We start from the raw sequence: 12,315 nt of genomic DNA, 5'->3' as shown, positions 1-12,315 counted from the left end.
CAAATCACTTAGATCATCTTCAGTATGTCCTCACTTTCTCTTCTTTTCACACAGGAGCAGAAGCGGTGTGTTGATGGTACATTGCCCCGTGAGGTGAAAAAGGTTCGTAAGGCTCATAACCGCAGACAAGAATGGAACATGATGGCTCTTGATAAGGAGCTGCGGCCGGACCATCGTCATTATCATTCACTTCACAGGGGTGTATCGTCTGAGGGCTCGCTGTCTCCAGACGGCAGGTTTGTCAGCTCTCAATGCACAAAATTATCCCTTATGGTATAAAATACTAGTTAAAGAAAATGTCTGCGGTTTTAAATAGCATTTGTGCAATAATAATCATATTGCCATAAAAAAAATCAACTCATCAGTCAGGGTTTATAAAAATAATAATGGCTACAGTAATGCACTAAAAGAAAGTGAAAGGGACAATGCAATGCAAACATAACATGCACTGGCACACAATGCAAAATACACACTGGCATGATATGCACAAGGACACAAGGCAAGTTGTTGGTAACACTTTCTATGAAGCCCATATTTATAATACATTATAAGGGTATTCTTAAGGCATTATAATGAATGCATAATGCATTATAAAAAATGCATATCATCTTATGAATATTCAAAAGAACAGTTTTCATGTATTATAATATTTACTTATTTGTGGTTATAGCTTTTAAGAGAATGATGATTTATAACACACAGTGACCACTTAAGTTACAATGGATTTTATTTCTCATACTGTAGTTATAATGTATTATAAGTCTGATATCTTGCCATCTTTCTTATGCTACTTTACTTAAAGCAATCAAAGACCACTTATAAGTATAGTAGTAGTAATAATAATAATAATAATTTTTTCTCAAACAGCCATAAGATCAGATATCAAATCAGATGAACGTGTTCACATTTGCTTTGAACTATTTTTATTGTAATATCAGTATGTTTATTTTGATGGTACCCTTTAGACAGCTGTTGATAAGTAACTCTGCAACTACATGTCAACTAGCAGTCATTGGAGTATTAGTAGTATGTCTGCTAAATATATGCTAACACTTTATTTTAATGGTTCCCCAACAGACAAACTGACTATAAGCAACTTTGCAAGTACGTCAACATTCTACCAACCCTAACCTTAACCTAAGTCTACTAATACTCCAATAAGAGTTAGTTGACGTGTAGTTGCAAAGTTGCTTATAGTCAATAGACTAAGGGGACCATCAAAATAAAATGTAACCTAACATATAAACATTACATTTTTATTATTTGAAAGTATAACTAGCTGACATTAAAATTAATATTAGCCTCACAGGGAACACTAAAAAAATAACACTCTGCACCTAACCACTTAAAAGATGTAGTAAGATACTGTGCAGATCTTAAATAAACAATGTCATTATAAATGTAAAAGTAGATTTAATATGGTGTTCATTGTGTGTTATAAATAATCATAATCTTAAAACGTATAACCACAAATGCGTAAGTATCATAATGTATTATAATTGTTGTTATGATTATTTATAAGATGATATAACATATTATACGTTTTTTTTATAATGCATTATGCATTCATTATAATGCCTTAAGAATACCCTTATAATGCATTATAAATATGGGCTTCATAGAAAGTATTACCAAGTTGTTTAAAGTTACAATTAAATAAAAATGGACAATTCTTATTTTTATGGAATATTGCAGTGTGTATTAAAATGATTTATTAACCTCCATTAACCCATCACTCACATACAACAATCCAGTCAATTTCTGATAAACAAAATCACTTCCTGCCCTAAAGTTTTCCTCATTCCAAAAGCTGTTTGGCTTCGAAAAGATGATCGCAGTTTCCGATTTATGCCAACTTTAAGTGCTGAAATAAAATAAAACAAAGAGCACAAGTGCATGATTGATTGATTGATTAACCTCATCAAGCAGAACAAGTAGAAATTTTCTACAAGAGTCACAAATTCTGTTTGAGTCTACCTGTTATTCATTTAAAGGGGTCATATGATGCGATTTCAAGTTTTCCTTTCTCTTTGGAGTGTTACAAGCTGATTGTGCATAGATAAGATCGCTGAAGTTGCAAAGACTAAAGTCTCAAAACCAAAGAGTTATTCTTTATCAAAGTTAAGACTCTGCCACGCCCCCCTAAAACGGCTCGTTCTAACACGCCCCCACATATCTACATCACTATGTGGAAATATTTGCGTAATGCGGCCCAAATGTGCACGCAAAGAAAGAAGGCGTGGTTTCAGTAACCGGCAGTTAGTGTTGAAGCAGCCATGTCAGGGCAACGCTGTGTGTTTCTAAGCGAAAGCAAAAGCACTTTATTTGGCCTTCCGAAAGTAGATGCATTTAGGAATCTTTAAGATTACTTACAACAGAACAGCAATGCATTTTATGGACGACCGTTTCTAAGCGTATCATCTTTTCAACAGATCACATCCAAACAGCTACCCAGTCCAAGCATGTCACGCTCAGGCACGTGCCAGCCATGCTCGTGCGCAGCCGCATCCCTTCATGCCAGTGGAGACAGCATCATCTAGTGCAAATGGAGGGGTAGAGCACGAGTACCACAGCATTGAAGGGCCTGTGGGAGTGGGTGTGGGTGCTGCTGTAGGTTACAGAGTGGGTGTACTCACCATGCTCGTGCGCAGCCGCATCCCTTCATGCCAGTGGAGACAGCATCATCTAGTGCAAATGGAGGGGTAGAGCACGAGTACCACAGCATTGAAGGGCCTGTGGGAGTGGGTGTGGGTGTGGGTGCTGCTGTAGGTTACAGAGTGGGTGTACTCGCTCGAACACATCCAACTCCTCCACAGTACCCACCCCCTGAAAATGGAGTCAATGGAACCATCATGCTTCCTCCAACAGACTATAGGTAACAGCAAACATGTGGGACTCTTTAAAAAATGAGATGTTGTAGTTTTGTGTTGAAAAATGTATCAGAATGCTGACAGTCTGCTGCGATGCAATAGTGTCCCACCTCACACACACAACATATATATCATTTTTGTTGTGATGAAATGTTGACTAATATACTACAGTACATTTGCATTATAATCAAAGTACATAAAACCATTTTAACTGTAGTGGGTTATTTGATATTTATTTTAAATGTAGTAAATTGCAATAACAAATACATTTAAATACATGACATACAAGTTTCAATAGAAATGGCATTTAAAGAATATTTTAGTTTAGCATAAATGATTGTCAGTACATTCGACAGCTTACTTTAACCCTATAACAGATGTACTTAAGTGGCTCAAAACAGCACAAGTTCAGTTATTTGCATTTAATATAAATGTAAAGTATAATACATTTTCATTAAATTGCAATTAACATGCTATTATATATCTGAAAATAAGTATATTCTTCTTTTAAAGTATATTATTTCCCTAATAAGTACCCCTAACCTGTTAACATGGGCGTAGAAAAAAGATGCACTGCACAACAATACTTGCCCATGTTCAGAATTATAAAGAGCCACCTTGTCCGTTACAGATCTTAAAAAGAATATGGAGCAGGATCTTAAGTTAGTCTGGAAACTTAAGTTTTGTTTAAAAAGTACAGAAATTATACAGTGAGTGCTTTTGAGAAAGATTTTGGAAAGATAATTTGGAGTTATGACTGTCAAATAATAGGTACTTCATACTTTTTAACACAAGTTCGTATTATGAAGTCAATATTTCTGCAAATTTTCTTGGTTAATTCTGGTTTATAAACTATTTCAGGTGAACCCACCCCATAAGTAGGCAGTTCTTGGCCAGAAAAGGCTACAAAGTGGACCAGACTTCATGCCAATAGTAAAAAGCCTGTATCCAAAACAAAATATATGCTGGTGACCATATATGCTGGTCCATGTAGAGGTTACTTGGAGAGGTTTCAAAAACTAGGTTTCTCAAGCTCTCTCTTTCTCTCTTATAGTATGATGGAGTACTATGCCAGTTCAGGCCTGCCGCCCCCTCCAGCGGGTCCCGTCATTCCATCTGCACAGACGGCTTTTGCCTCACCTCCAGCTACTCCTCATCCTGGACCGATCACATCAACCTTACAGTATCCTCGTCCACCTGTGCCACCTCCTGGACCTGTTTTAGCTTCACCTCCTGAAGGTCCACCTCCTCCTCCAGCACCTCCCGTACCTCCTCATCCTGTAGCACTTAGAGAGGGACGGAGACTAACTCTGCAGCCTGTCACAGATGCTCGCAGTGACCTGCTCTCAGCAATACGCATGGGTAAGTGGAGTGTGATTGTGCATATTTTATATACATCAACAGGAGAGTGTTGTCCATGGTGGCATAATTTAGCATGACCACAGTACAGTGCACTGTTGTAAAAAAAGAAGTACACTTCAGCATACTTTTAAAAAGAGTAGTTATTATGGAAATGACATATTTTAAAATAATATACTTAAGTGTGAACTGAATGTAATGTTTTGGACACTTAGTTATGTGTCACTGAAAATGCATTCTTGTGTAAATTTATATTAAATGCAATTAGCTGAATTAGAGTGTTTTTGGACCAACTTAAATAGGGCATAATTACATCTTTACATGTAATTTCATAATTTCTTGCTTTGTCTTTGCTCCCGAATGTATTGACAAACATTTATGGTACACTAAAATATACTTCATTATTAATGATACTTGACATGTATTTAAATACATTTGTAATTACATATTTATAATAATGAAGTTGCAATAAAAATATTAACTTTAAATGTAATATCAATTAACACATTCTGGTTAAATTATAATTAAGTACTTCACATGTACTTTAGTATGTTAGACAACATGTCAAAATAAGTTTACTTCTTTAAAGTGTTGCAAAAGATGATGTAAATGTAATTATTAAAAATTAACTTTAAAGTAAAACCTTTGATTTGACTTTATTACAAAGTGCATTTTTAAACGTATACATATGCGCTTTAAGAAACAGTCATGAAAATGGACTTCTTTTAGGTACATTTAAGTTGCCATTTAATTCAAGTACATATTTTTAAAAATATATTTTTAATATTTGAAGTAGACTACAAGCGCACATTCAATACAATTAAGCACACTTCTTTTTCATATATGACACTGTACATAATTTTAATTGGATTATTTGAATTTTTTATTATGACCAGATTTCAATTAATATTGTAATGTTTATATAGCTTACATGTGAATGTACAGTAGGTGTCTTTGTTGATAGTCATATAATTGATATATAGTAATTTAATTCATTTAAATAGTTTTTGTTTTTGTTGTTTAGTCAAAACTCAACAGCTATGTTAAGATTGAGGAGTGTCAAACGACTGTGTGTGCAGTAAACATGCATTTTGTGTTATTTGTGTTCACATGTGTTTCTGTGTGTGTGTGTGTGTTCAGGTATTCAACTAAAGAAAGTACAGGAGCAACAAGAACAGCAGGCTAAAAGAGAGCCGGTAGGGAACGATGTGGCTACTATACTCTCTCGCCGCATTGCAGTGGAGTATAGCGACTCAGAAGACGACTCTGAACTCGATGAGAATGAATGGTCTGACTGATTATAGTCAACCACACACACAAGAGTAGATAGAGACCTTCCTCTTTAGTATGAAAGTACATTCACCTTCAGATACCTACATATAGTTGATCATTGAGAAAATGATGTCAATTTCTCAAAATATGTTTAGGTAATATATAGACCTTAAGAAACTAAAGCAGTCTCTTATGCACTCAAACCAGACAAATGTTCAAGTTACAGAAAGGAGATATTTAAAGCGTTCATTTGAAAAGACTTTCAGTATTGTCTGTTTTTATTATTTTAATATTCTTTGAGTTGAATAATCTGCTAATGTAATGTAGGTTTATTTATTGCTTTATTTTTCTATTACCTCTTTTCCTCAGCTTGCACCAAGAAATTATTGTGTGAAAAAATCCCGTGTGAATAAATTTAGCTCTCTCTCCATCCAAATTCCATGGCATTTTATTGCGGTTAAAGAAATTTTTTTTTCAGAGTGATTAACAAATGAATTCAGAGCATGATAGAATTTAAGTAGAACATGACAGAATTCAATACTATTACAATGTCTTCATAAATCATTATAGAATTGCAGATTAACTTCTCTCTCATTTATGCCAAAGTGAAATGTTTGAGTGATTACAAATTTAAATCTCTTGGGCTGATAACTGGCTACCAGATTTAGACTGTCTAAATTCAAAAAATCTAGAAAGATGAAAAAAAAATAAAAAAAAAACCTTCAGGACATAAAATGATAAAGAATTCATATTAATAAATGGCTACACTGAAAAAAATTATATTACTGTCTGTCTTTATAAGTGACACTATAACAAACACTTGTGTATGATGCTCAGATTCATTAGCTGCTGTAGTTAAATAACTATAAGAGTAAGAAAGTGCAGTCATTTGCGCAACACAATGGTGGGTTAATGATGAATAATTTCATAACAAATACCAGTTTGCAACATAACATTTTTGTAAAGCTAAAATAACTAGAAGCTGTTGAAACTGGAAGCCTTGCACATTCAAGTTAAAAATGCATAAACTAATACCACATTACTTTAAGACTGCATATAATCTAAGATACTAATATGCACTTTTTAGAGATAGATAAGGTACCGAGTTTCCCATTTTAGGGCATTACCCCAGTGATAAGCTGTTGTACCACTGACTAGACTATTGCATTCAGCTGTTAATATGTTAATTTTGACAGCTCTAATTGTAGTGTAAATCTTGGTTTATTCATTTGACTTGGTTGATACCTTGACGTCAAGAAGTCAAGTTATTAAGTTATTCTTATGATTCTTAAGAGACTGATATGATTTTAGTTGTCTACATGAAATGGTATAGGACTCTAGAGCTTAGTATATCTTTAAAATAATAATAATAAATAAATAAATAATAAAAATCTTTTTTGAAGAGGCAGTTTATAATAATTTGTGACCCTGGACCACAAAACCAGTCTTAAGTCGCTGGTGTTGCGACACACCAGAAGGGTTTGGATCCATAGCGAGATCAATGAACTCACCCAGGTTTCTTCCCTCATCCCGGCAGGCCAGTTCTGACTGTAACTCTGAATTCAATCCTCTCCGGAACAAGAGCTTTAGCGTGTCCTCCACCCACACAGTCTGAGCCGCGAGAGTTCGGAAGGACAGAGCGTACTCAGCTGCTGGCCTTCTTCCCTGAGAAAGGGTTAACAATTGGTCACCCGCACTTTAAGCACAGAAAACAAACACGGGTATAACGCTCGGAAATGACAGCCGGGGCAAATCAAGACTTCGCAAGGAGTTCGTGAAATGGTGTGGCTTATATGTGTGTGTGTAAATGAGATGCAGGTGTGATTGTGTAATCAGTCCCAGGTAAGAGGGATGATGGGAAATGGAGTCCGAATGGAAGATCGCTAATACTCTGGGGACAGTTCCCTCTGGTGGTGCGGAGGAGGCGGTACGGGAGCCTCCTCTGTAACAGCTGGGGTATATTTTTAGCAATAGCCACAAAAAAAAAACATTGTGTGGGTCAAAATTATTGATTTTTCTTTTATGCCAAAAATCTTTAGGATATTAAGTAAAGATCATGTTCCATGAAGATATTTTGTAAATTTCCTACCGTAAATATATCAAAACTTAATTTTTGATTAGAAATGTGCATTGCTAAGGACTTCATTTGGACAACTTTAAAGGCGATTTTCTCAGTATTTATATTTTTTTGCACCCTCAGATTGCAGATTTTCAAATAGTTGTATCTCGGCCAAATATTATCCTATCCTAACAAACTATACATCAATGGAAAGCTTATTATTCAGCTTTCATATGATGTATAAATCTCAATTTCAAAAAAATGACCCTTATGACTGGTTTGTTCTAGGAATCAAACATCTCTTCACAATTTAGATTGGCTTCATTTTTCACTCCGCTTCAGTTCACTTCACTTAGTTAAGGACTAAATTTATGGTTGTTAAAATGACACAAAAAGAGGTCAGGAAATGCATTCTGGATATTGCCTATTGAAGATCTTGCTGATTTAAGACCTAAAAACGTAGCGTTGTCTGAACACAATGGTGGGGGATTACAACAACCTTTTAATGATTCAAACCCACTGTCGGATGCATTGTAGGGCTCATGAATGGGACAAGTTAACAGACCACAATAGTGGCATTAGTGCTAAACTTTTTCACAATTCTAGACACGTCACATACTTCACATATTTTTGGTGTTGTACATCTGGGTATGATGGAAGCTTTGTGACATTTTATGCATGTATTTGAAAAGAGTCTCACATCTTGCAAGCATAGTTTTTACATGTCGGTTGAGTACAAGTTTGATTTTTTAATGTATTTTTTAATGCCCCCTCCTCACATTAACAAAAGAAGAAAATAATTTGTTCATTAAATGTCTTAAAAGAAATGTCTTAAATTATACAAACTGAAACAAGCAACTCTAAATCTAGCTATTTAGATTGAATGATGCAGTCATCTGCAGTATAATTGATTAAAAGCTGAGTGTTATTGTGATTACATGGCAAAATGAAAAACAGTCTGGTGAGCGGATACATTCCTTTCTTACATTGTTTTGTTTACTGTCTGCATCACACACAGAGCACCTGGTGGTCTGTCTGTTTTTCTTTTCTTCCTGAGAACAAGCTTTCTCACACTCTGACTCTGTTGTTTTCAAGTATTTGAATTTTTTTTTAGTGGAATTAAAAGCCCACAGCCTCAAAAGCCCTTGCCCCTGTTTCCATATGGCTCAGAAATGTTCCCATAGCGATCTCCCACTGGCTCTGCTTATTTGCGATAGTGGTTGAAGTGCGGCATGCTGCCATGCAAAGTTAATTAAATCACTGTTTTACAACTCAGCTTAATCCCTATACCGATACAGCAGTACAATCCCGAAAGACAGACAGAAGAAGAGGGCTTAAAGACTTGACAGATCAGATCTGACATTTTGTTTTCGCACCGTTGCCAGGGAGTGCAAGGAATCTTTGCTTCTGAGCACTAGCACTGCTCTTGAGGCAAAACACGTGGGGATACGAGACATGTCCTCCCATCCGCCCCATGAAATGCCTCCTCAGTCTAGGACTGTACTTAATTGTGGCCATCTGCCAGTGAATTCAGCAGGGCATCGGTTTTATAGAGCGCATCCTATTGTCCTGTTCTTGTATCAAGTTTGCATTAAAGTTGAACTCGGGTGCAGGAACAATTTAGAGATAAAGCAAGTCCTATGTTTTTGGCAGCGCTGCCCCCTCCCTATCCTATCCACACACAGCAGCTCCTACTGTAAGGGACGTCTTCACCAGCGGGAGTCAAAAAGGATCTCATGGAATGCCTGTCCTCTGTTTTGTTTAGTTTTGTTTATACATTGACAATGTGCAATAGCTCTTTACTGTGGGGAGTTGGGGAGAGTGGGATGTTGGGAGATAGTGTTAAGAAAAGAAAAAAAAAACTGTGGTACGTGCCAAGTGCCAATTGTCTCCTTGTAATAGGCATCAAAAGACCAACTTCTGTGTGTTACCATACAGGTGAACTCACTCCTGGGAAAGTAGGATTTTTCTCAGCCTCCTCAGAGAACCAGCGTCGCTCTTTTCTCTCCCAGCAGTAAAGGGATTAGTCGTGCCATTGCTCTCCCGTCTTTCACGCCACTGTCTACTTCCCATCTTCTACTAATGTGATTATCCCAGCCCCTGTGGTCCAAGCAGAAGGACGAGGGATTCCTCTTCAGTTGCACATTCACGGTGCCTCACAGAATCCCCTCTCCAGCAACACCACCCAAATTCTCTAGCACCTCTGTAAGACCTGCTGGGCACAATTCAGATGCCATCTTAGTCAAAACAAGACAAAAGACAAAAATTGCATTATGCCTCCATGCCTTGAGAATCACTGTGTCTCAACAGCTATTACTCCTACTGTGCAGTCCCAAGATTAGTTAATTACCAATGACCCACTACCTACTTATTTCACATCAGTGTGCTTCATGTCAAATTAGATTAGATTCAACTTTTTTTGTCATTGTGCAGAGTACAAGTTGTGGCCATAAGCCTACATACACCTTGCAGAATCTGCAAATTCTTAAATTAAAAAAAACTAAATAAGGGACTATATATTATTTCTTACTGGCTGACAAAGCTATTTCACATAACAGATGTTTATATATAGTCCACAAAACAAAATAATAACGGAATTTCAACTATGACAAGTTTTAGCATGTTAATAGACATGACAGTGTTAATGCATTTGGTCTTGGCGGTCAGGATCTTCTATATGCTGCCGCTGCAGAGCAAGTACACAACAGGTACACAGACAAATTAGCTGTGTCCCAAAGTCAAATGCACACACTTCGAAGGCCACGCCTCCGAAGTGCATGAAGGACGCTCCGCCTTCGAAGGATTTCCTAATTGCGCCACCAGGGGTTCCCGACTACAACTCTGTCACATAGCAACGGTAGGAGAGGACAGCTGACGAGAGGACCATCCTGACAGGATAGGTGGAGCCAGAATTGCTCATTTTTGTTTTTATGTTTTACATCATAATGGAGGAGACGGTGGGAATGTTTCAGGGCTTAGCCAAGACCGAGGCCAGGTAAATTACACTGGTTAGCTGCATTCTTAATTGCTGGATTACAGCTTTAAATACAGGTATTGGCTTGAAGTTTACTTGAATAATGTAATGATACATAATACTGACTGATATCTTACAAAGGTGCGATTTTATATAGTTTATTCTCTTGACCATGGTGATCATAGACAGGTTTGCAACCTGGATTTTTTTAGGCAGTTAAGCATAAAAATAAAACTGTAAAAAAAAAATAATAATAATAATAAAAAATAGGGCAATGTACAGCTCAATGTTCAGCGGCAGCTGTGACAGCTGAACAGTGCTCTGTTTGGCCGGTCCGAGTCCTTCAGATGCAGCCTCTGAAATATAGCCTAGTTAGCAACAATTTGTTAATATTTTGACAATAAATGTTGTTACTTTCACTTTCAAAATAATCAGTGGTGGACTGTGAGTACATTCGTTAAGTTTTCTCATACAAATGTGAAGTACTAACTTTTTTTTTCCTCACAGGACAGCAACACGACAAAAACATGGTCTTTTACAACATGATACATTGTTGTAGATTAAACTACCCAACAGTATATGAAGTAGGCAACTTTAAATTTAATAACTTTGAACATATTCAGAAGTAAAATGCAACATACATTTGCATTTTATATGAGTATGCAAGATAATACTTTTACTTAAAGGATATATAGTTCACCCAAAAATGAAAATTTTGTAATCATTTACTCACCCTCAAGTTGTTCCAGGTTTGGAATTTTCATTTTTGGTTGAACTATCCCTTTAGCTAAGGTTTTAAATTTGATTAGTACTTTTCCCCAATGTGGTATTAGTAGTTACTAAAAGTAGTTTACTAAAGTATCTTAATATTTCTTCTACCGATTACTAGCTCTAAACAATTTCTCTTTTCCTTCTTTCCCTAAATCAGACCAGACCCCTGTACTGCAGGATAAAGCTGAACGTGCCAGCGCTGGACAGGTTTTTAATGGTTTTCGGCTGAGCAGGGAGGCCCTGACAGTGCTGCTGGATCTTCTGAGAAGTGAACGGCAACACGGATGGGGTGCCACAATCCAGACCCTGGTGTTTCTTTTCTGTCTGCCAGTGGTACATCATACAGAGTGGTCTCCAGAGTGTTTGACATGCCTTGTTCCACTATCCACCGCATTGTCTTCCGAGTCGCTGGTTGCATTGTCTTCCGAGGAGGTACTGGCCATTCATCAAGAGATTCACCTCCCGAAGACCCCAGAACACATGGAGGCAGGGCTGGGCTCAAAATGTATGTTGTTTTTTCTGATGTTAAACCTAAGCTATGTTGTAAATAGTTGTGAAAAGTACTTTCAGTAATGTATAGAACAATTTGTTTTAATGTGTAAAAAAATTTTATTTACAAGACAAAAAAATAAACATATAGAAGAATGTTTTGTGAAAAAATAATAAGCTGCATTAAAAAAAAATTAATGTACATAATTACTTCTTTTATTTACACATGTGGATATGCAAAACAAAAATACAAATTGTACAGAAAGTACTCATTTACAAATAAATTACACTACAAAAATGAATAATGTATACAACTTATTCATTTCATTTTCAACTTGCATCACAAAAATAAACTACTGAAATTAGGTTGTTTCATTGACAATGTGACATTTAAAAAAAGATATTGAAAAACTGTAATGTACCCATTTTTTCCACTGCTTTCTCTTGCCTAATAAATAATGTATTTGTTAAGCATTCTCTCAAGAAGAGAAAACAGTGAAAGAAAAACTGTAATGTACCCA

General features: G+C 36.3%; 1 protein-coding gene across 1 annotated transcript; it reads left to right on the top strand.

Annotated features, from left to right (window-relative positions):
• The first annotated feature begins 59 nt into the window (after window positions 1–59).
• On the top strand, window positions 60–5,916 carry LOC107719765 (wiskott-Aldrich syndrome protein family member 3-like). The gene is made up of 5 exons (XM_016527272.1): window positions 60–236; window positions 2,433–2,614; window positions 2,770–2,875; window positions 3,925–4,232; window positions 5,370–5,916. Exons 1-5 carry the CDS (start codon window positions 139–141, stop codon window positions 5,525–5,527), a joined length of 852 nt encoding a protein of 283 aa, XP_016382758.1. The 5' UTR covers window positions 60–138; the 3' UTR covers window positions 5,528–5,916.
• Window positions 5,917–12,315: the final 6,399 nt, after the last annotated feature.

This window comes from Sinocyclocheilus rhinocerous, unplaced genomic scaffold, assembly GCF_001515625.1.
Source record: "Sinocyclocheilus rhinocerous isolate Xijiao unplaced genomic scaffold, SAMN03320098_v1.1 scaffold571, whole genome shotgun sequence".
In the NCBI taxonomy this organism is placed as follows: domain Eukaryota; kingdom Metazoa; phylum Chordata; class Actinopteri; order Cypriniformes; family Cyprinidae; genus Sinocyclocheilus; species Sinocyclocheilus rhinocerous.
This window is presented reverse-complemented; position numbering and strand designations above follow the sequence as displayed.